Raw genomic sequence first — 24,597 nt, 5'->3', positions numbered from 1 at the left:
CCAGTGTGCTGGCGACCGGGGGGCTGGGTTACGGACACACAGACTCTACTCCACTTTGCTGGGAGAGTGAGAGGACGCACAGCACTAACAGGACAAAGTCACGGATCATCCTAACAGGCTCCGAGCCTGCGTAAATCGTCGACTCAAGTTATTTCTCGATAGGAAAATTCACATTAAAGTCAAATATTTTCTTGTCTGACTTGGAGTGGCACTGCTGAGCATTCTACATTGAGACAGGATGTCGGAGCTTTCCGTGAATGACCACCTCGAAGGGATTTTATCTGATTTTGAAGGTATGTAGGTTGTAAATTAAATTACTCACTGATCTCTGCTGTATCTGCGCGTAAAACCTTAACTAAGATCTTAGCTCCAGGCTATTTTAAATGCCATGTTCTCAAAAATGTCTTCTATTATGAAAATTAGAGATAGAACTTCACATTTGTGTAGGTTCCTTACTCTTCTAAACTGAATAGCCCATTTTGAGAAATTATAACTTAGATGACGTCACATGGAAGTTTTACATCTTCTTTTTTTGTGATTTTGGTTAAAATTATTAATCAATTGAACAAGACCACTTTGATTTGTATTATATTTAGGCTTATAGGAGTAACCAAAATTCAACCCTAGGTCGTGCTAACAACATGGTATTATGAGCAGTGATTTACAGCTTGATAATTATTTTGTCTTCCTCCCCCCTCCCCGTTTCCCGTTCCTACTTAATTTTGTTTTACTGGTTACACAAACTGAATTTCGTTTGTGTGCTATTGAGGGACGTAGCCTCCTGAAAAAATTACTTAAGTGTGATTTAAAAACGCCAAATGTTTTAGAGAGCTGCACTAATAACACATTTCAGGCAAAGCCATTAAATTCCTTTCTTGTGTGCGTGTGTGTGTTAGTGTGTCTGCGTGTTTGTGTGTGTGTGTGTGTGAGAGAGAGAGAGAGAGAGAGAGAGAGAGAGAGAGAGAGAGAGAGAGAGAGAGATGGTGTTAAAAGACAAGGAGCTAAGTGTGTTTGTGAGATCATTCCCTTCAGAGACAGTGAGACAGTTAGGGTTCTATCTTATGCAAATGCTTCACATCCAGTGTTGTAAAGTTCACACTAAAAATGGGCTAGCTCTAAATTCATACAGATTACAATGAACCAGTTCATAGTTCATAGTTTATTGATCCAGGTTCTTGGTCCAAATAACAACTAGTTCTCTCTTTTCTTGTAACTCACAATAATTCCTCGGAGTCCCTCACGGAATGAGAGCAGTCGTCACTGTCTCCAGAGTGAATTATACTCACAATCCCATCATGAGTTGCACATTGAGATTTTCAGTTCACCATTCACCAAAGCATGAGTCATCAATCAATCAATCTTTATGTTTATAGCGCCAAATCACAAAAACATTATCTCAAGACACTTTTACAACATAGCAGAATCGCTATGTTAAATGATTAACAAGACCCAACTCAAGACGGGGTACGGATCCTGCCCCCTTTTACTGACAGACTGGATCGTATCTCATCTTAATCCACCATGAGCATTGCACCACGTAGTATTTAGCTAGTTACAGCGGCAAGGAAAGACGTGCTATTACAGGCAGAAACCTTGAGCCGAACCAAGACTCATAAGAGAGAGAGAGCAAATGATAGTGATGAGACGATGGTAGTAGTAGTAGTAGTAGTAGTAGTAGTAGTAGAAGAGTAGTAGTAGTAGTAGTAGTATCTGTTGCCGCTGCAGTCCGGCATATCCGTAGCAGCTGGAGTGTGGAACGTCCACAGCAGCAGGACGTCTACGGCAGCAACTCAGAGGAGTGTTGTATGAATGTACTGGGCATGTTGTGCAACCATCATCGCTTGTCTCTGGCTGACTCAGTAGGTATTTTAACACAGTGCAAAAATTGTATTCTTTACTCAACATGGGTGCTATGAAGTAATGATGTGAAGCAGTCAGGTAAGTTGGCGGTGCCTTGCTATTTTTTCTGTTTTAGGCAGTGGAAAAATACTTTTCCCCATAAACCAACATAAGCAGTGGGCTGAAGACAATCCTGCCATTTAGTTGGTGCATAAACAGACAGGAAGCTGCCCTTTCGTTGGCAAGTTTGCACTCTATTTCCTTGTTTGATCCACAGGGACATACAGCAGAGCTCTTGCTCCTCAGTTTAATGTTAGTGCATGTTTTGATAAAGTCCAATTCAGTTGTTGATTGGACAAAGACTGAGAGAGGGGAAGCTCCTTTTTTGTGGAATTTTGTCCCCTGACATGGTTACACTGCTTTCTGTATTGTGCAGCTGTTTGGTGATCAAGGACTTCCACACTACCCCCTCCCACACTTGCTTCACCTCAGGAAATCCTGCTGTGTCCCTGTATGGGGCCCAAAGTTCCAACAGAGATAAAATACTAGTTATTACTGCAGAAGCTGCAAATTTACTCCCTTAAAGGAGAACAGCTGCAATTATTTCCTCTGCAAAATCTGTTAGCTAGGTCTGTGGCTTATATTGAGTACCAAAAAAGGATCTTTAATGATGCCTCCCAATTGGTTATTTCGCCACCCCATTGAGTCCACACTTAGTCAACTGTTTGCCCTCACACACATACTAACAGTGTGTACATAGCAATGGAACTAGGGCTTCACAATTGATTAAGTATTCATTGCAATGGGCCTCATTCACTAATAAATGCGTAGAAATGTTCTTACTCTGCGCATAAAATAAGTGTATGCAAAAACCCGTCGGATTCATGACACATGCTACCAGCCAAATTGTTCTAACCACTTTGCATATATTAGTGAATCAGAATAATTCTAAATTGACAGGCGCGTGCCCGCAACCTGCAATCAGCATACCTTCACGTCCCAATTAATCTATATAAGGACATCTGTTTGGGGCGTCAAGACAGAGTTGGAGAAAAACTAAATTGCTTAAGATGGCACCAAAAGGAAAAAAAACGAAAGAATTTCACCTCGGCAGAAATAGAGGTGATTGTTGCAGAGGTTGAGGCAAGAAAAACCAACACTTTTCCGAAGCGTATCTATGGAGCCCCTAAAGTGACGTGCAGAATTTTTTTTTTGGAAAGTATCTCGTGCGCACGAGATACTTTCCTCGTGCGCGACGAGATACTTTCCTCGTGAGCACCAGATACTTTCCTCGTGCGCACGAGAAAGTTTCACGTGCGCACGAGAAAGTTTCACGTGGTTGATCGAAACTGGTTGATCTCCAGTGCTAACTTGGTATCTTGTGCGCACGAGAAAGTATCTCGTGCGCACAGATACCAGTTAGCACTGGAGATCAACCAGTTCCGATCTAAAAATGACAGTACAGGCAGTTAGTTGAGCTTATATTTCACCTTGGGCTGCCTTGTTCTTGTTACATTTATATACGACTGTTCAGTCTGCATTTACTGTAATTTGTGAACCTCACTGCATTTGTGAATGGAATTTTTGAGACTGCAGGGCAATGTCTGTAACCATCGATGTCTCACTCCTATGCAGCCATCATAGTGTAGATTCCAGGGTATGTGGTTGTGAAGGCGATCCCTTTTAAGCCATGCCGAGACCAGAGCGCACCGAGACCAGAGCGCACCGAGACCATACTAGTCGATATCATCCCGCATTTAGGCAGTTATTTATGAGGACTATGTTGATCCTTTGTTACAATGGGTAGCCTATCTGCAAACGTTTTATCCTCAGCCCGTACTGTATTATGGATCAGTCTGACGTTCGTTTACCTGCAGTATGAAAAGTGCTATAATTCCTTTAATTTGAACATTATACTGAAGAACTGATTGTAGCTTTGGTAGCTTTGGTAGTCTTTGGTAGTCTTTGGCAAATCAAAGTGAACTTATTTTTATTGATCAGATATTATCTGTGGTAATAATACTGTTAAATGTGGTCACTAGATGGCGCCCTTGCTCTTTGTATTGTACTGTTCTGTCAAAGGTTACACTGTGCGTGCAGATGTGACGTCATCACACAGTATTTGCGCCCTGTTATGTTAATGAAGAGGAGAGCAGGAGATTATGTTTTATGCCAGGATATTAATGATGAAACCTCCTGTACGGCCTCAATAAATATGTCAAAGTCTAAAGAGTAGAGACTGACTCAAGCTTTGCTTATTCTCCACAGCAAGAAGACACCTGCGCACTCACGTGCTTTACAAATACATTGAGCAATTTCCTAATCATGTTCTATTAACTTTGATATACCAGCAGTGTAAAACGGACTTCAGCAAATCTGGACCAAGCATAAAACATCATCATGGTGTTAACATAATGGGTTAAAGGAATTCAAGCACTTTTCATAGGCAGGTAAGGAACGTCAGACTGGATCAATAATACAGGAACAGGGTGAGGATAAACGTTTGCAGATAGGCTACCCATTGTAACAAAGGATCAAACATAGTCCTCATGAAATAACTGCCTAAATGCGGGATGATAGCGACTAGTCTTGGTCTCGTGCGCTCTGGTCTCGGTGCGTTCTGTCTCGGTGCACTCTGGTCTCGGTGCGTTCTGGTGCTCGGTGCGTTCTGGTCTCGGTGCGCTCTGGTCTCGGGCGTTCTGGTCTCAGTGTGCTCTGGTCTCGGCATGGCTAAAGGGATCGCTTCACAACCACATACCCTGGAAGCTACACTAGGATTGGCTGATACTTTTCTCGTGAGCACCAGATACTTTCTCGTGCGCACGAGATACTTTCTTGTGCGCACGTGAAAGTATCTCGTGCGCACGAGAAAGTATCTGTGCTCAAGAGAAAGTATCTGTGCTCACGAGAAATATCTCGTGCTCACGAGAAGTATCTCGTGCTCACGAGAAAGTATCTCGTGCGCACGAGAAAGTATCTCGTGCGCACGAGATACTTTCCAAAAAAAATTTCTGCACATGTCACTTTAGGGGCTCCGTACGTATCAGCAGGAGTCACCGTGACAAAAAAGAAATGAGGCCTGGGGTTTCAATTACTGAGGCTTTAATGCTGTGTCTCCTGAGTTCGCACCTTGGCTTAGTTAAGAAAAAATGGTTTGATATTAAAGTGGACGCAAAAAAAAAAGATTAGCAGAACAGAAACAAAGGAAGGAAACTGGAGGAGGACAAGGACCACCTGATCTGACTGCTCAGGATGAAAGAATGGCTGTGATTATTGGAGACACCTCCATATCAGGAATATGTTCCCGAAATGAGGGTGAAAGTGATGATATTCAACCATCGCCTAATGGTAATTAATTTAACGTAATGAACACAGCAAGCCAGAATGATCTTGCACACTTTCTCAGGGGCATAGATTAACTTGCCACCAGCTGTGTCCAAACACATCCAACGGGCCTTCAGCAGCCCAAATGTGCGCTCTACTACGGAAACGCGTGTGGGCATGGACGTTGTTAAAGCACACCTCTTGGGGGGTTTCAGGATTTGCAAATGGAGTCATAAGCCAGGTTTTAAGGCCATATCCCGGTCACCTAAAAACAACAACATTTTAGCATAACCAGCATAGCGAGTTTAGATAAATGCAATATAACATAAAATATGCTCACCAACAAGCCATTCGTTTCTTAGAGCTCCACCCCCCAAATGCATTCCCACAGTGCTGTTGTTTAAATTGAATGTCTTTAAGCAATGCTATTTCTGCCATTGTATACTTTCTTGGACAATAACTGTAATCAATTTTGTTCACTGCATGCCCTTAAATAGGCTCCAACTAAGTGGTTGACGGTTCGATTAACATGAAAAATGTGACATTTTAATATAAACATTGTCACATTTTTAATTGTAAATTAAGTATTTAATTTAGGATTCAATATTTTAAGTATGATAGGGATGAAAAGGCGTCAATTTCATGGTTATTTAATTAACATTTCGTCAATTCACAGTTTTTATTACTGAATTCTATTAAAGGCTTTTTACTTTTACTGAAAGTAGTTTAAATATGTCATACATTTAGTTAAAAGTATGTGTTTACATATCTGAGAAAGTTGGTGGTCATCATTTGTGTGTACGCATGGTCTGAGGAAGTTCTATTTTTGTTCGCAGTGTAAGAATAAATTCAAGTAAGAATATATTGATGAATCCCAGATTTGTGCTTCAAACGTGCGTACGCACAGTTTAAGCACATATTTGTGCGTACACACTGTTAGTGAATGAGGCCCAATGAGTTTTGCCTTCCCACGATTAAATAAACTTAAATACTGGTGTTATAACTCAAACTATCAGTGAACTTGACAACCATGCCAACAGGTGTTTGGATAAGCCCTTAATGCCTTTGGGCCATGCTCTTTGGAGCTATGTTTTCAGGGTCCTTAGGCTCTGTCTAAGGACTCTTGTTCAATCCGGAGTTAGCTTTAAACTCAATGTTAATGCCCCTCAAATAAAACCACTGACTTGTTTCTCCGATTTACTCATTTTCTTCAAAATCCAATAGTTTTGATTAAAATTGTGTATTATCAAATTCAGTGCTTTTGTTTCACAAAGTATGTATTGGTTATATCCGTTTAGCTATCACCGGGGCTTAGGCTTGGTAAAACTAGCCAGCCAAACAGCTTCTCTTTTAGTATTTGCATGAATATTCATTTGGATTTATCTGCTACCCACATAGCAAAATTGGTCTGGCCCGGTTCTGGCCCACACTACACTTAGACTCGGCCAACATACCACAAAGAATGACGGCCCTTAAATGGCCCAGATATAGTTTGCCAGAGACGGCCCACACATGGGCCAGCTTAATCACAAGCTCAACCTTAATCGGCCCAGATGCGGCATGGACAGATCTGGGCCACATAAACCAAGCCACAATCGGGCCAGATGTGGCATGCCATCATATATACAATGCCATCATTGCCAGACCTGGCCCACATCCCGTTGACATACCACTTGCCCTGCCAGCAGTCAGCCAGCAGTGCCGACTTGACGCCAGATCTGGCCCAGACCTATCTGCTATGTGGGTAATAAATAAGATTAGCCTATAGCTATAGGCAATTTTCCACATTGTGGACAAATAAAAGTTCTAATCTAATCTAATCTAATCTAGCTAGTTCCCCTAAAAAAATGTGTTAATTATTTTTAAAGCTTATGCTGCTCCCAAATAGGCAATCGAACCATAAGAGTCTTGGACTAATTTTTATAGTTAAGTCACAACAAACAAAACAAACAAGCAAAAAATCCTAACCCCCCATTCAGGATGTCTGTTGTCTCTTAATCTGTGAGACCAATACCTGGGTTACTGGCCAAGGCTCCCCCTTATAAGAGGGTAGCCTATGCGATGTATTGGAATTATAAAACCTGGCTAGTTTGATATAAGAGTATCTATCCTGCTTGTAAGGAAAAAGATAAAACACAAGCACATGTAGTGGACATCCCACCGGAGCCTGCAGGTGGCTGCTGGGGAGGTATTGGTGCAGAAAGTATGAGCTGGTGCAGGGCAAAGGTGGCAATGACAGAGCAGAAAGGCAGGCCAAAAATCATGCAGCTTAAACAGACAGCCATATTTGGAGGATATGTCTGCCAGATGATATGAGAATGAGGTATGTCAAGCATGAAATCAGTGAGGCTTGAGTTATCTGCCTGAACTAGCTCACATGCATTGCCCCATGTGATCTAAATACAAGACTTTTCTGACACTGCAGTGGTCAACTAGACAAAGGCTCTTGGCCTTGTGCAGTATTACCATGTGGGCATGAAAAATTCATTACATGATGTCCTTGTGACAAACTTTTTGAGTCAGTGTTTTCTGTCCAGTTGTCTCGGACTCATAATGTAATCTAATGTGATTATAGATGCTGTGCCATAATAATTATTGTACTGTACAGATGATCTGATGACACCCATAGGGTTAATTCTAACTGAAGCAAACCGGAAAAAACATGAGAAGGGAGACTGGAATGGGTTGTATTATTAGGCGCTCCAAACTACCATTTCAAGGCGGTATATTTATGCCCCTGTTACGCCTCGTCTGCAACGTGCAACACCATCCATTATGGTGGTCTCTGATCCTCCCTCAGAGATAGTAACAGAGGTGGAATGGGGAGAAGAAGGTAGCAATGTGTAGCTCTAGAGCCGGCAGGGCAGAACAGCGCTGTATGTATGTATGTGCATGTCTGAGTGGGTGTATGACGCACTCCTGCTGTGAGTTTACACGCCATACCTCTCAACCCTTCCACACCCCATAATGCCATTTGTAATCACACCCTGGGACAAACCAATATTACGCCATTTCGGGTTGCCATGTGTAAGCACAAATGCAGAAAGATAGCAGATCTCTGTTCCAGTATTGTTGCGGTATGACGATAAATCTCGTGTTCTTAGAAACTGTCTTTAAATTTGAATTGACCACACATCTTTTCTGTCCTGCTGTGATGAGGGAGACAGATGGGATAACATCTTATATTATTTTCACACTAAACATTATTTTAGTATAACAGAAACGTTCCAGCATATCAGTTGTATATACTTCAGGTCAGATAAACCCTTGTCAAATGGAAACTGTAAAGAAATTAAGTTGTGTGTCCGTAGTTAGCCAAAGCCATCTGTCTGAAATAAATGTAAATATAACTTAAAGCTGCTGTACAAAGCTGTCTGAATAAATGCAAAAATAGCATTGGGAACCATAATTGAACATGTTGAATATAAACAAAACAGCTTTGATGTAGGAAGCTACTTTTGCTGTTGTTTAGCTTGCCAAATTCTCCAGGGAGGTAGAGGTAGCTTTAGTGTTATGAGTTTAATTTAATGGAGAGTTACTCGTGGCATATAGCTCAGTCAGTTTACAAGTAGCTTGCCCAACACTGCAATTAAGAGAGATTGTGAAATAACAATGACAAAACCAGAAGGTCTTGAACAACAGTGAGCCTTTCCAAGACAAGAGAGGTATAGTGCCAGAATGACCAGACTTTGTTTTTCCCGTGGGTGATCCCGCATGTCGCGTAAATGTCATGCGAATCAGTTTTTTGTGTGTTGCAACCAAATTCAACTGTAACCAGGTTGGATATTGTGTCCCTCTCATGGCAGGGCTTATTATCAAGTGAAATGATAGTCTTTCAGTCTTTTTATCAGCCATTGATTGCTAGACAGTGTCTGTATAACATATGAACAGATATCCCTGCAGATTTACTTGTCTGTTTTTCAGGCTACATAGAGGCATTCTAATTGTCTGTCCATACTAGGGATGGGCAATGATTTTCTAATATTCAAATATTCCTACACTTTGTAAAATTCGAAGAGTTACTTTGAATATTTTCTCATTTTAAAGTACAATTTTTCATAATTTTACCGGTGCCTGGTTGTAATACAGTATCCCTGCCAGACGGTGGCTGTAAAGCATCTTAAAGAGTGCTAACTGCATTGAATAGCAAAATAAGAAGAAAACATTTGTGACAGTCACGGGCTGTTTTCGAAACGGTCTGCTACATACTACCTACGGTTGTAGTAGGCTGCCTACTACAACCGTAGGTAGTATGTAGCAGTATGACTGCTCTGTTCGAATTGTTCTGCAGTATGCTGAGCCAGACGTCACTGGATTTCCAGTTTCGGAAAGCTGAAGTAAACAACAGCCAAGCTGATAGCCAAAATGCTTCTTTAGCATTCACTTATGATTTAAAAAGTTTAGAAGTGGTTTATATGTGACGTAATAATTTTCACAGCACCTAAAAAACGGAGTTCTCCCCGTCAAAAAAAAGGAAAAAAGAAAAAGCGGAACGAAAGCTGTGCTTTGAGGGAAACAGTACGTGAGGGAGACTGGTCCGATGCATACTGTGAAATATTCCCGAGTCGGTACGACATCCGGGGAGCTTTGGCATACTGCAGATTTGCTCTTTTTCACATACTACGTACTACATACTGAATTTTGGCCAAATCAGTACGTAGGTGGTTTCGAAAACAGTCACAGTGATTTGCTCCGTTTCTGAAACTCTAGCTACTACCATAGACTGTAAAAAAATATGGACGTAGTATCCGTGACGTCACCCATCTGTTCCTGAGAGCTGTTTTGAAGCAAATCGACGGCGGCAGCCATATTGGTAATACGGAACTCAACTAGGCAGAGTGTGACGTAGTGTGAGTCTCTTAGCCAATGGCTGTGTGTTCCCGACCGGGAGTCACGTCAGTCATGTCCTTATTTGGGCAAAACTCATAATCTTAATATCTTCTTAACCGTCACGTTAGAAAAAAATTCTCCCCCCGTACAGTGTATGCCATTAGAGAGATTAGCGTTGTAGGGCCAAGCCGTTTTTGAACCAGGCTGTAAACATGTTTATTAATGCTGCAAAGATCGTCTTTTTCCCATTCATATCTATGTGGTTTCCGGTGTTTCTGCAGCCAGCCTCAAGCGGATTTTCGATGTATTGCAGTTTATACCACTTCCGCATTGGCTTCATCGTTTGAGACCGGAGTTTGCCGCTTGGCTACTACACATGTTTTTCCAGAGACTGAGCATGGCTGTAAAATGTAAACAGACACGCTACGCTGCTGCGTGACAGAAACACCGACAGAGAGATCGAGACAGAAGCTGTCAGTGCCCGCTATTAGCAGCACCTTGTCATGCTGCTGGTTTAACACGACTGCCATATAAACGGGACGTTAATGGGACAGGCTCGTGTGTGTGTGTGTGTGTGTGGTGTGTGTGTGTGTGTGTGTGTGTGTGTGTGTGTGTGTGTGTGTGTGTGTGTCTGTTGGGGGGCGTAATTATTTGAATAATCGTTGAATAGATGCCAATGACTATCGAATAGTATTTTGGCTTGAAATGCCCATCCCTAGTCCTTACTGTATGTGTAATGTTTGTTGGTCTGATTTTCATAGGGTCTTCTTGTTGTAGAAAGAGGGAATTACATTACAGCAAGCCAATAAAAAAAGCTTTGTAGTACTTTATTAACTGACCTTAAAGGAAACCCATGAGACTGACAAATCAACCAAATGCAGAATTGCCAAAAACTGCAGCTGCTGTTTCCAGAATGGCTGCTTCACGTTGGCTCCAAGGCCAGCTGCTGGGCAGGGATATGCCATAGGACACCTTAGCAACAGTAAGTGCCTGTGAGAGCAATTCCCCCAAAAACCTTGAATCCCCATTCAGGAGCTGGGCCTTGTCTGTTGTCTGTTTACTGCTACAGACCAATCCCTAAGGCTTATTGGCCAAGCTTTCCCTTATAGGAGGAAGGCCTTGAATGTAACGTATGCATACAAACTGTACATAGTCTACCTACATTGCAGTTATAGAGTCAGCTTAGTTTAGCTGTTTATTTTGTCGTGCAAATTTCAGACACATCTTTATGGTTGCTGCTGTTTTCTTTGGACTATCAATTTAGTAATTGCACCACATTTGTCAGTGAGTGAAAAATGAATACTTGTTATTTGAGCACTTATAGCAGGTGTCTGTGTTGTGCTTGCTGTACCTGGCTTGTTAACTTGTTCAGTGTCTATTAGTCTTTCATAGATGAATGCATTCTTGGCATCTTATGCAAGGATATGTGGCAAACAAATGGCAAGTCTACCTCATTGCACATTCCACAATCTTGTAGCTTTAGTCTATTAAATAATCAACTCCATTCAGCTACCACCACAAATAGAATGTCATACAAACTTGCTTATTCATCAGCTATCTTAATAGCCAGGGGCACAGACGGTTTACATTTTATTCTTTGACATTTCCAAAACTCTTGCTCTACTCCAGTGGAGTGAGGAGCAAAGAGCAGATCAGAATTTTGTTAAGGAGTTTAAATATTTATCTTTAATACACAACATATAACTTTAATACTCTAAGCCTTGTTTACTATATTACACGCCATTACACAATGTTATGGATGAAAAATATTGACCAGTAAAAATAATAAGTAGCTGGTAGATTTAGGAATCCACTAGCATCAGTGACAGGTGGACAAAAAAGTTAATGATTTGGTGGGAATTGCCCGATGGAAAATATCAGGATATATATATCGTTATCGCAAATTTTCTTGAAATATCGTGACATAATTTTGAGGCATATCGCCCACCCCTACTTGGTGTTTTGGACCAAGTAGGATTATTCTTTTTGTTACTATTAAGTTTTCTTCAACTGGAAAATGTTGTTGTTAATTTACAACCTATGTATTCATGAGGTATACATGAGCTTATATTATTAACTCATGAAACATTAATGGTTATAAAAACATAAATATGCCTAGGCAGAGTTGGCAATCAGTGAGAAATAAAGCAGGGCGGTGTTGCTGATTTAGACCAGTATGATTTGCCAATCAGCACTCAGCATGGCCACTGTCACCAGAGATGAGAATGAAGTTGGGTGTCCTTACTCATAGTCACATCAATGTTTATTAATCAACAATATGTAAAACATTGTAAATAATAATAAAGGGTGCTGAGGGATTTAACCATCAAGTGTTCCAATACACATGTTAAGAGGAAAATATAAGTTTAATATCAAATGATACCAAATGCTTCAAATAAATTATAGTAGGCTACTGATAATTTTACCAGTACATTTAAAGGTTATGTAGCTTACATAGTAACTTGATGGTAAAAGTAATGTAGCTTGTGTAGTCACATAGGATTTGGGGAATTTCCAAAGCGGGCAAACTCCGGTCTCAAACGATGAAGCCAATGCGAAGTGATATAAACTGCAATACATCGAAAATCCGCTTGAGGCTGGCTGCAGAAACACCGGAAACCACATAGATATGAATGGGAAAAAGACGATCTTTGCAGCATTATTAAACATGTTTACAGCCTGGTTCAAAAAACGGCTTGGCCCTACAACGCTAATCTCTCTAATGGCACACACTGTACGGGGGGTGATTTTTTTTTCTAACGTGACGGTTAAGAAGCTATTAAGATTATGAGTTTTGACCAAATAAGGACATGACTGACGTGACTCCCGGTCGGGAACACACAGCCATTGGCTAAGAGACTCACACTCTGTCACACTCTGCCTAGTTGAGTTCCGCATTATCAGTATGGCTGCTGCCGTCGATTTGCTTCAAAACAGCTCTCAGGAACAGATGGGTGACGTCACGGATACTACGTCCATATTTTATACAGTCTATGGAAATTTCATTATCTCCTTGTCTCTTTTTAGTTACACATTAGCAATATTGATCAAAGAGACACACAGCACTGTAAAGTAAGTTTAATATGTCTTGTTAGGTCCATAGTCCTTGTCAAAGTTAACACAATGCCATCAATAGTGTTCTGTAACAGCAGAATCTTTTCAAGATAAGGACGAGCATAAAAGCCACTATTCTGTGAATCAGGAGAATTAAGTGGAAAGTATGCACTTGATTTGAGGAGCAGACAGAAGGGCATTAGGGCCTTTAGCTGACAAAGGAGATTAGAGGAGGTCAGAGAGGCTAGAGCTGCCCCTCCTAGTCCTATCACGTCCTGGTACTGCACTGCAGCAGGGCGGAAACCCTGCAAAGATCAGAGAGGGTCCCATGACTTATTGACCCAGTGACCACACACATTTACACACAAAGCTTGTTGTTCTTGGTCATGACGAGCGGTACTCTAATCAAAACGAAAGTATATCTTCCCCTCTGACATTCCAACCTGCATTATGCAGTGAAGCACAACAGTCTGGGAAACATCAGACAGTCACTGTGTTTTTTCTGTTGAGAAGTACCAGTATAGTATGGGAAAGCCAATCAAGCAGGAATTTGCGGGTATCTTACCTGTTGCACAAAGACAATGATTTCCCCAATTGTTCCAAGTAAAGAGTCTGAAGTCTGCTTAATACTAGTTAACAATCTCTCTCTCTCTCAACACATACCCTAAAACACACATGCCGACTCCCCCCCTCTCAATACACACGCAAGCACGCACGCACGCACGCACCGCACACACACACACACACACACACACAGTTAGCACTTGATGTGGCTAGCTGCCAAGCCATTCTTCCTTAATGGTTGAGAATTTGGCGAGACATCAGTGTAGGCAGCCTTTTGCCTGAACTTGTCTTGAGTTGTCAAGCCCATGAGGCCCACAGGATAAGTTCTAATGAACCAATGAGGAGAGAAACGGCAAAACCATTACTGCAGGGAATTTATGAGGGTGCTAGTTTGAGGACTTATTTAACATCTAAAATGTTCAGATCCTGATCTTTTTTCCGTAAAAATCCAAGTTACCACTGTTACTGACTAGTCACAAATGTCAATGTATGACTAACTTATTACACACAAAACTTCTATGTTGTTATTTGATGAAAACAGTTACTCTGCCTCCTCCAAAACCTCTTATTCCGAAGTTAGTCAATAAAATGAATGTCCTCTTTTGGTCATGTACTACGGTGGCCCTGAGAGCTCACAGCACTGCAACTTAAGAAAACACATGCAAAAAAGACAAAGCACAGCATATTAGAAAACATCTTAATCAACTTGACAACGCATGTGCAGCATTACAAAAAACGCGCTGCAAATAGACCACAACACAACACATTACAAAAACGCGCTGCAAAGACCACAACACAACACATTACAAAAACGCGCTGCAAATAGACCACAACACAACACATTACAAAAACGCGCTGCAAAGACCACAACACAACACATTACAAAACGTGCTGCAAAGACCACAACACAACACATTATACAAAAACGCGCTGCAATAGACCACAAGCACAACACATTACAAAAAACGCGCTGCAAATAGACCACAACACAACACATTACAAAACGCGCTGCAAATAGACCACAACACAACAGAAGTGTTTCCAGAGGACACTTACAAGTGATGCACACTTCCGGATATGCTTGTTGACGCGGGTTTTGAATCGGAAGTGCTAGTTCTCTTACCGTCAGTGGTGTTGGAAGTGAGATAAAATAAGTAAGTGTTTTTGATTTATTTTAACATTGTGACCGCATGATTTACTCTATTGCAGTGATCACTTTTAAACTATCGTTAGCCTTTTGTTTGTAATTAGCCTGCCAATTCTAATAACCTGATAAAATAAATACACACGTTAATTCATTGTGAAACCATAGACTTCACACTATAGTGTGAAACACCATGTTAACTGGTTATAGTTACTATCAGAACCATTAATAGGGGACAAGCAAGTTATACTACCTGTGGGTTTTGCTGACATGGCAAACTAAATGACTTTGAAACATGACTGGCGATATTAGCTTTGGGCACAATTTGAGATGACTAATGTTCTTCACCTGCAGTCCCAGATACTGTAGAAGCTGCATCGTTTATAAAGCCGATATCTCGCCCACAGGAAAGGAAAAAATTTTGGGCGAGTTATCCAATCCGACGCCACAGAAAGGACAATACATTTTGATCTGAAAAAGACGTTTAGATACCATGTTTTATACATTGTCTTCTGCTGTCCGTTCTTTCTTTGTAGAATGGGTCAGAATACATCATAAAATATTATTCATGCTGTCAAACTGCATCTTTGGAATTCGTTTTCGTCCTTGAACGTTACTTGGTGACAGTCATGAGTAACTATAGTAAATAACAACAGACATCAGGAACATTGACTCAATACCCCACTTCAAATCTATGGTTTTCACAATGAATTAACCGTGTGTATTTATGTTATCAGGTTATTAGAATTGGCAGGCTAATTACAAACAAAGGCTAACGATAGTTTAACAGTGATCACTGCAATAGAGTAAATCATGCGGTCACAATGTTAAAATAAATCAAAAACACTTACTTATTTTATCTCACTTCAACACCACTGACGGTAAGAGAACTAGCACTCCGATTCAAAACCCGCGTCAACAAGCATATCCGGAAGTGTGCATCACTTGTAGTGTCCTCTGGAAACACTTCTGTTGTGTTGTGGTCTATTGTGCAGCGCGTTTTTGTAATGTGTTGTGTTGTGGTCTATTTGCAGCGTGTTTTGTAATGTGTTGTGTTGTGGTCTTTGCAGCGCGTTTTTGTAATGTGTTGTGTTGTGGTCTTTGCAGCGCGTTTTTGTAATGTGTTGTGTTGTGGTCTATTTGCAGCGCGTTTTTGTAATGTGTTGTGTTGTGGTCTTTGCAGCGCGTTTTTGTAATGTGTGTGTTGTGGTCTATTTGCAGCGCGTTTTTGTAAATGCTGCACATGCGTTGTCAAGTTGATTAAGATGTTTCTTAATATGCTTGTGCTTTGTCTTTTTTGCATGTGTTTTCTTAAGTTGCAGTGCTGTGAGCTCTCAGGGCCACCGTAATGTACAGAGGTCCAAGATCTTGGAGGGCACCAGCTTAGTCCAAGAAATAGGGAACAGATGGAACAACTCCTTACAAAATCCGGATAATGTTGGATTGCTTACATGAATAAAAGCGCTGCATCCAAAAGTAAGTCATATTTACTCTCAATTTTCTTGCTGCGTCAGTAACAATGAATAGAGAGTTATGGAAGAAGTCAATAATTAAGTCTGTCTTATATATATAGGAAAGGGCTGATTCCAAGCTCTCAAATGGTCCCCATGATTATTTGGTATGTGAAAAATCTCCATAATTCAAGACATTTAAAATCTTTTTTTTTTTTTTGTGGGGGAAATAGTGAATGTAAAGTTTTACTTCATACAAAGTATTGTACTTCACCGGTTATGCAAATATTTTTCTAATATTACAATCAGTCAAATATGATTTTGATTTGATTCAAATCAGTGGCCTGCTCTCAAATGAGACAATACCATTGACACTAGTGGAACATTTTGATTTACTCTCATTTAACTAGGTGGATTTTAGGCTTTTACTCTTATTCGTATTCGTAATATCTTATTCTTGTATTTAAATTTAGGGGAAAGAAAACCATTACCATTACCATTAATGAATGTTGATTCTATGTTAATGGGTTGTTACATCTTGAGTGGATCATAAAGGCCAAAGCATGCTAAGTTTTCAAAAAGGATACCTATGTATATTGAGAAAGGACTGAGACATAAAAATTAAACGGTGTTGTGTTCATCAAAGCAACTGAGATAACCAAAGACTAGTTAAATGTTAATAGTCATTAAATTCTTTAAGATATAAATATATGAAATAAGTGATCTTATGCTCAGCAATGCAAGTTTTGAAGGGCTGTAGAAGCTGCAAATTTACTCATTTTAAGAGAAGAGCGTTAATGGTTTCATCTCGGAAATCTGCCTCATGAAAATTTCAACTGGGTCAGGTGTCTGATGAATTGATGCCACCCTTGCCATAGAGACACTTCTGACCATTGCAGGTGCCCTAAATATAAATCCAGGTTACTTATACTAACATTAAGAACTTACATTAAGAACTCATACGTTATCATGTCACTGTCAACCTTGTGTTGCTGTGTCACTGTGCTGCTCTTACTTTCTCTAAATGCTTGGCATGTAATACAGCAAATATAGATCAATTGTCTCTGTAATAGACACTTGTATATGTCTATTATAATTCAGTCAGTGTGTGCGTGTGTGTGCATGTGTGTGTTTATGGGTCCTCAGGCAGTGTTATTTTCAGAGTTACGACATTCGAAACAACTCCTAGGAATGTGTCTTCCAGATGTGCTTCTAGTGAGTGTTAGTTCTTTAGATGCGTGTCAGTGTGTGTAGGTGTGTGTGTATCTGAGATAGAGTTTCTGAATGTCTGTACTGGTTTGTGGGTTCAAAATGTGTGAATGTGCGTATTCACGTGTGTCCACACATGTCAATAGACATGCTCTCCCGTCTGTCAGAGAGTTTCACCTGTGTGGAATGTGCAAACAAGGCTGGGGGGGTTGAACGTGGACATGCTCAGACTCACAATCCCCTTGTTGAGTGTCCACATGACTGCATCCCACCCTTCCAGTGCTTACTGTTCCAATCTTACTGATCCATGGCTGGGACTAATCAGATTGGTTGGAGTCGTCATTAACCAATATGCTTTCCCCAGTTGCTCCCTTCGTAATTGAAGAAAGCTATTCTCAAGCTTAAGCGTTGCATTGTATTGTATTAGAAATTCTTTAAATGCATTGGCACTTGTGCCTTAGCTTTAACTAAAAGGTGAATTCACCACAAAACACTATTTTACATATCTGTATATGTAGCCATAGATTAATTTGTTTTATGTTTGGAGTGAACACCACCAGTGTACAGCAGTACTTTTAAATGATGAACCCAAAGTAAAAAAAAACTCATTAGTATTACATTCGCATTTAAGGGGCAGTTCTTACAATCAAAATGTGAATTTTTGATTCATTGCTAGATTCTCAATTGACTAAATATCCATTTATCCATTTTACTTAAATACAACATGAAGATAACTTGCTGTTGAGATTTCTGGTCCTAATTAAAGTTGCTTTCTGAAAATAAAAATGTTTTTGATTGTAAACCAGATAGCTTTAAAATCAGAGATAATTATTTAGAAGAAGACTTATTAAAATGTCCTGTATGAGGTAGAAAAAATTAATCAAGAATAATACAGCCTTAGATAGTTAGTTGAAGCTAGAGCTGAGTGACATTGAAAAATATGTTATCATTTTTCACATCAGTCGACATCAATAATTATCACGATAAATATCAAATCATTATTTAATTTAAATTTAAAGTAAGATTTTTGCCCCTCAGTGAAAGTTGAAGAAACCAGATGGGTTCTTAGCTTGTATCTGGATTTAGTTCTCTGATAAGCTTCTTGAATCCCTCATTTTTGACCTTGCTAACAGGATGCAGGTTTTTTGTTTAGATGAGATTTTTGTGAAGTTTTAGTTTGTAGATTCTTATTTTTCTCAGGTTGAGGTAATTTGCATGATTTATTTAAATTTAAGACAAAGATATATCAAATTGTTTACTGTGTATCAGTTTGTAGAGTATTGAATTGAGTAGTGCACTCCAAGGGTTACGGGCACGCAGCGGTTATAAGTGTTAAGTTGTCCAACGTCGCAGTGGACATTAAATGTGTTAAAAAATGCATAGCAGAAGTTGTCCTCCGTGCTCTTCCTTTACCCTCATCCTGAAGTATATTTGATGAAGTGTATTAAGATAATAGTTAGCACAGAGTCAGCACAGTGTTAGGCTAACATCTCTGTTTTAAACTGGTAGGTTTTGCATTTTCTCAGCGTGTGTTTACATTCCGTTTCCAAATGTCTTTAAGCCTGCCTACCTCTAACCCTGCAGGATGATTGGCTGTTCAATGCCTTCTTCTTCTTCTTCTTCTGTTTGATGTTTGGTGGCAACTAGCGTTTAAGACAAATTAACGCCCCTCCCTTTCTAGTGGCTGGGGGGTGTAATTACAGGTTTAATTATATCAAATTCTATCAAACATTTGTTATATTCATATTGAGAATTAATATATCACGATAATTATCATTATCCAATTATCCCCAAGCCGTAGCTGAAGCTGTGTTTTTTTTAGGTGCCTACCAGTTGAATTAAAATCTGCTATTTCCTGAGGCCTTTTCCCTCTCTCTGTATTGTAACAATAGGAACTATTGTTCTGGTATAAGTTCCAACATGGACCTGTTTAGAGGTTGCATGTTGAGAGATGATACAGCCCGGTTTATTTGTACCGCTGTACTTAAGTTTAATAAAGTGAGTACCACGAGTGGAAACTGGTATTCTGTCGTGTTTGGAGTTAACAAAGTCCAGAGTACAACATGTATGTTCTTCTTATTGTTTCCCCCTGTTTGGGACTTGCAAGGTGTCAGCATTTGGGCAGGCTGTTAAGTTAGAGATACGTGTGTATCTCTAACCTAACAGCCTGAAAATCTGAGGGTCTGTTTTAAGAGCTGGTGCTGACAAAGCAACAACCTGCAAGGGCTTGGAAATGCGCTGTGTATAGTGCAAGTGTGCACTTACTTAGTATACTGTATTCAACAAACTATGATTAGTGTGGTGTTGGGACATGATATTTTTTGCTGAAAAAGTAACTGCCATATCAGTAATTCATTAATATATATCTCCTAGAATTACTGTTTTTATGGTTTTCTGAATACATTTTTGTGAATAATTTGAACACTTTTAGTATAATAATATACTTTAACTTTATATAATCATAAACTTAATGGGTTCTGTGTTGTCTCTAGGCTTAAAATAATTGCCACCTTGCTTCACTGCAATATAAAGCATAAAGCAACAAGTACGCACTGCTCAAAACGATTTTTGTTTTTCCATTATGTATTTATTATTTACACATGAAGAGGAACTGTTTTTTCTCAGGAAAAGGCCCCACGTTACAGTAAATGTTGCATTTTACCTGGCGTAAGGACATTAGGTGTTTGTGCTGGTTGAGATTCATATGCACACACGCATACTAAGCATTGTTATCCTCTTTGAGGAAATGCCATCTGAAATGTAGCTAGGTGTTCTATGTTTTCTTTCTTTGGCTCTCTGCAAAAGATGTAACAAGAAGAAGCATTGGTCCTTCCCATACATTTGCGTCATTACATAATGAGATAGCTAACATTGACAACACAGGGACAGGATGAACAGAGCTGAGACAGCGTGCTATTCTACCAACGTGATTATTTCCTCAGTGTTTGACAGGGTACAGCAATTACCTGATACCAGACTCCTTATCTTTGTAAGTAGGGCAGGTTCACACATGTAGCCACAGCAAACTCATCCGAGACTATACATACTACTCTGCAAGACACACACACACACCTCTCTCTAGCTTGTCTAGCGCATTCAGAGGCGGTAAACCATTAACTGGTCAGGAAAAAATTAGGTTAACAAATTGAGTGTATGATTATGGAAGAGCAGATAGAATATTGCTTGAATACAATTTATTCTTACTTAATCAAATGATACATAAGTCCATACGCCCGGTGTAAAATAAAGTTAATTAGGCATCAATTGAATCAGGTGATACATACACATAGTTGTGCTCATCACTATCATTACTACAAATCACAGTACACTCTCAGTACTGGTGGGGACTGTCAGTTATGTAAATGGACTTGGTAAATGGACCATCAGTATTAGCTAATCTCATTTGTAGCTAATGAGATAAGCATTTGTACACATTCACACATGGTTGAACAACAGCAGGAGTAATTTGGGGTTCAGTGTCTTCTCAGGGACACTTCGGCATGTGACTGCCGGAGCTGGGATCGAACCGCAAACCTTCGGATTGATAGATGACCGACTCTACCCACTGAGCCACAGCTGCCCAAATGTGAAAACATTGATTCATTGGACAGCAATATAACCCTGACGATGCAAGACTAGTCCTCAACAGTTAAATATATGTTGGCGTGATGCTTGCAAAATGATGATCACATCACAAATCCCCAAAATATTTGTTTAGCGTTGCCTATTTTATTACACTGGTATCAGAGATAATTGTGTGCAAATTTAAAAAAAATGTGATTTTTTAAATTTGCCTATTTATTACACTGGTATCAGAGATAATTGTGTGCAAATTTAAAAAATCCCATTTTGGTATTAGCTGTGGACAACTCTGGATTATAGTTTTGATTTCAGTTCGGATTAAGTAAATATGATACTTGTTCTCTAAACGCCACCCACTTCTTTTCATGGTGTGTCATATTGCATTGGTCAGCTTGTGTAACACAAAACTCCACTGGATGCCCTGACTACAGCTCTGACCTCAATCAACCCTTTGTGTGTGTGTGTGTGTGTGTGTGTGTGTGTGTGTGTGTGTGTGTGTGTGTGTGTGTGTGTGTGTGTGTGTGTGTGTGTGTGTGTGTGTGTGTGTGTGTGTGTATATGGGTGTATGTGTGTGAGCATGCATCCTTGTGTGTGTAAAAGTGTAGGTGTGCATTTCACAAAAGGCGGGGAAACTTTTCCCATGCAAAGGCTTAGATGAATCAACGCAAGACCATAACAGAAAGATTTAATCTTCCAGGCAGAGACAAAGGTTCATTCACACAGTGAAAAGTGTATAACACACACGTTTCGGCACACTATGTGAAAACTGGGTTATTTTTACTTTTGCTCTATAGAGGTCATTGCTTCAAATGTTTGCACATTAAGTTTATATCCTGATTCTATCTTCTTCAATATGTTTTCCAGTCTGTTAAATATAGTTTAATATAATCTACGTATAATGCTACTTTATGCTGTAACCTGCAATTTCTACCCCTTTTATGTCCTTACTTGCACTGCAAATGGTTCAATAAACAAATAATAATAATAATAATAATTATTATTATTATTATTATTATTATTATTATTATTATTATTATCATTAATGGTGATAAAAGGGGATTCAAAGTGCACTGTATTTCTTTAAAAAATAAACATATTTAAGCCCAGATCTAACCTTCATCTGCCTGACTTTGCACAAATGTAATGGTTAATATACTCTTAGGAATCAAAGCCCTGACTCAAAGAGACTAATGTACAGTATGTCAACAGAGGGTACTCTAGGCCACATATTCTGGTCCTGCCCCAAACTAAACAAATTTGGGTCTGATATTTTCTGACATATACATCAGTGATATCACACCAGATCCATGCACAGTTATTTTGTGTGGCACCCATTATCTACTAGCTCTGTCTTGCTGGCAACATAAGAAGATACAATACAGCATGGTTGTTGCAAAGATGAACATTCTAGCTCTCTGGCAGAAATAGGATGTGCGTTTTTTAAAGTCTGGCTAACAGAAATGACTAAGTATTGCATATGGAAAGGGTTCGATACAGTGTCTCTCTCAACTCTGCAACCTTAGATAAAATGTTGCAGCCATTTTTGTTGTTTTTATCAAGAACAACCTTAAAGGTGACATATGCAAAATTGACTTTTTAATGGTTCTCTACCTGAAATATGTTTCCCTGGCATGTCTACAAACCCCCCGAGAATGAAAAAAATCCATTGTGCCCCTGTTTTGATTTCTCCACCTTTCTGTATATGTGTCTAAAACGAGCCGTTTCAGACTTCCGTGTTTTTGTTTTTGTTACTAAATCTGTGACCAATCCTTCATAAAAGGTCCCGCTGCCTTTCTGGCAGAGGTCGGTTTTACTCCCCACGTCTGCAGATTTGAAGATCTAGTGGTTGATTTGTATTTGTCATGGATAAGTGCTAGAGCTAATTAGCATAGCCACATAGCTACATGTTCATAGCTGTAGCTGTAGCTGTGTACCAAGACACACGTCGACATACTGTCAAATAAAACAACAAGAAACACAAAATCTGTGACCAATCCTTCAGAAAGGTCCTGCTGCCTTTCTGGCAAAGGTCGGTTTTACTCCCCACGTCTGCAGATTTGAAGATCTAGTGGATGATTTTTATTTATCATGGATACGTGCTAGCGCTAGTTAGCATAGCCACATAGCTACACGTTCGTAGCTGTGTACCAAGACACATGTCAACATACTGATAAATAAAACAACAAGAAACACTAAATCTGTGACCAATCCTTCAGAAAGGTCCTGCTACAGGCGCCTCTCTCCGTCAGGATCAGATTCTGGATCAGATTCAGAGGGTTGAAGTAACGTGATCTCTGAGCAGCCGTGTATATTCAGCCAACATGTAAACATTAGATCAACGTGCTGGAGAGCCGAGACCACATCCACTTCCTGAGGGGGCGTGGTCAGAGAGAAAACAGAGTGTTCTGAGGAGGACTGAAGAAGAGGGCTTTTCAGGCATGCCAAAATCTGATTTCAAAGTGTTTTTTTGAGCATAAACTTTATACACTCTGCTTACCCATACATGTACAAAGTATTTAGGTAGTATTTAGTCTATTGTTCATCTAACTGTTGGTGCTAATTATCACATTTTATTAACAACTGTATCATTTATCTACCCCCTCCACAGCACTGAAAAGATCCTTTGATGTTGAGGATGTGGAGGCTCTACCTGCCTTTTCTACTGATTCCCCTAGCTCCACCCTTGTTTCTCCCTCTTCCTCCCATTTCTTCCACATTCACAACAAAGTCAGTGAGGGGCAGGGAGGAGGTAGCCTGTCGCCTTCATTAGCTTTCACTGGCAACAACAGCCTGGGGTCCACATCCCATCACTCCAATATCAGCCTGGGCTCTAAACCAAGCCAAGGGCTCAAGTCCCATACAATAGGCAGCCTATCCTTCAACCGAGGGACCACGATTAAGCCAGCCATCCACAACAATGGCTCATCTGTGACCAGAGCTGCATCCTTCCAGAGCAGGTTAAACCCTAGTGGTTGCTCAATGTTCTCTGGGCCAGGTAGTGACAATGATAGCCTCCACAGCTCCACATCCAGCCTGGAATACACTGGTGGGGTGGGAGTGCCCTCCCATTTTCTAAACTTGGGTCATATCCCAGTCCCCCATCTCGAGGGGAATACCAGCAAACCCATCAACATGATCTACCACAACAACACTTAGAGGAAGGTGCTAACTTGAGACACAACCCCAACCTAAAGAAGTTCTCCTCCCATAATAATGTATTCCACTCTGAGATGGATCAGGGGCCAGGGGTGCTGCTGGGAGCTCCAGAATCTCGGGGGGTGAACCATGGCTCAATGCCCAGCCTAGATCTTCAAAACTGTGATGGAGGAGGAGGAATGTTGAGCATGCAAAGAGGTGGAGGTGGTGCTATGATGTCTCCAGGGTTGAGATATGCAAATGCAAATGTCAGCTGGAATGGTTGTCTTCATAATAACACTTTCTTTGGAGAGGAGGGCTCAAAATACAACTGGCAGCGAGGGCCCCAGATTCCTAAGACACCTCAGTCTAAGCCAAAAGAGACTCCACGTCTTAACAAGTTTCCCTTGGATCTGGACAGCTTTGTTACCAGCACCTCAACTTCTTCCCCATTAAGACTCAAGG

At 40.2% G+C, this 24,597-nt stretch overlaps 1 protein-coding gene across 1 annotated transcript; it reads left to right on the top strand.

Moving 5' to 3' along the window:
* Nucleotides 1–30: 30 nt before the first annotated feature.
* On the top strand, nucleotides 31–24,597 carry LOC117832600. The gene is made up of 2 exons (XM_034711797.1): nucleotides 31–293; nucleotides 23,606–24,597. Exons 1-2 carry the CDS (start codon nucleotides 239–241, stop codon nucleotides 24,151–24,153), a joined length of 603 nt encoding a protein of 200 aa, XP_034567688.1. The 5' UTR covers nucleotides 31–238; the 3' UTR covers nucleotides 24,154–24,597.

This window comes from Notolabrus celidotus, chromosome 20 (assembly GCF_009762535.1).
Source record: "Notolabrus celidotus isolate fNotCel1 chromosome 20, fNotCel1.pri, whole genome shotgun sequence".
Classification (NCBI taxonomy): Eukaryota; Metazoa; Chordata; class Actinopteri; order Labriformes; family Labridae; genus Notolabrus; species Notolabrus celidotus.
Note: the sequence above shows the minus strand (reverse complement) of the source record. Positions and strands in the feature narration are given on the sequence as shown.

What these genes read in the sequence shown, in the direction of transcription:
- LOC117832600 (XM_034711797.1), top strand. Translation starts at nt 239, where the DNA reads ATGTCGGAGCTTTCCGTGAATGACCACCTCGAAGGGATTTTATCTGAT. An exon ending in GATTTTATCTGATTTTGAAG is followed by an intron (nt 294 to 23,605) that starts GTATGTAGGTTG and finishes CCCCCTCCACAG; the next exon opens with CACTGAAAAGATCCTTTGAT.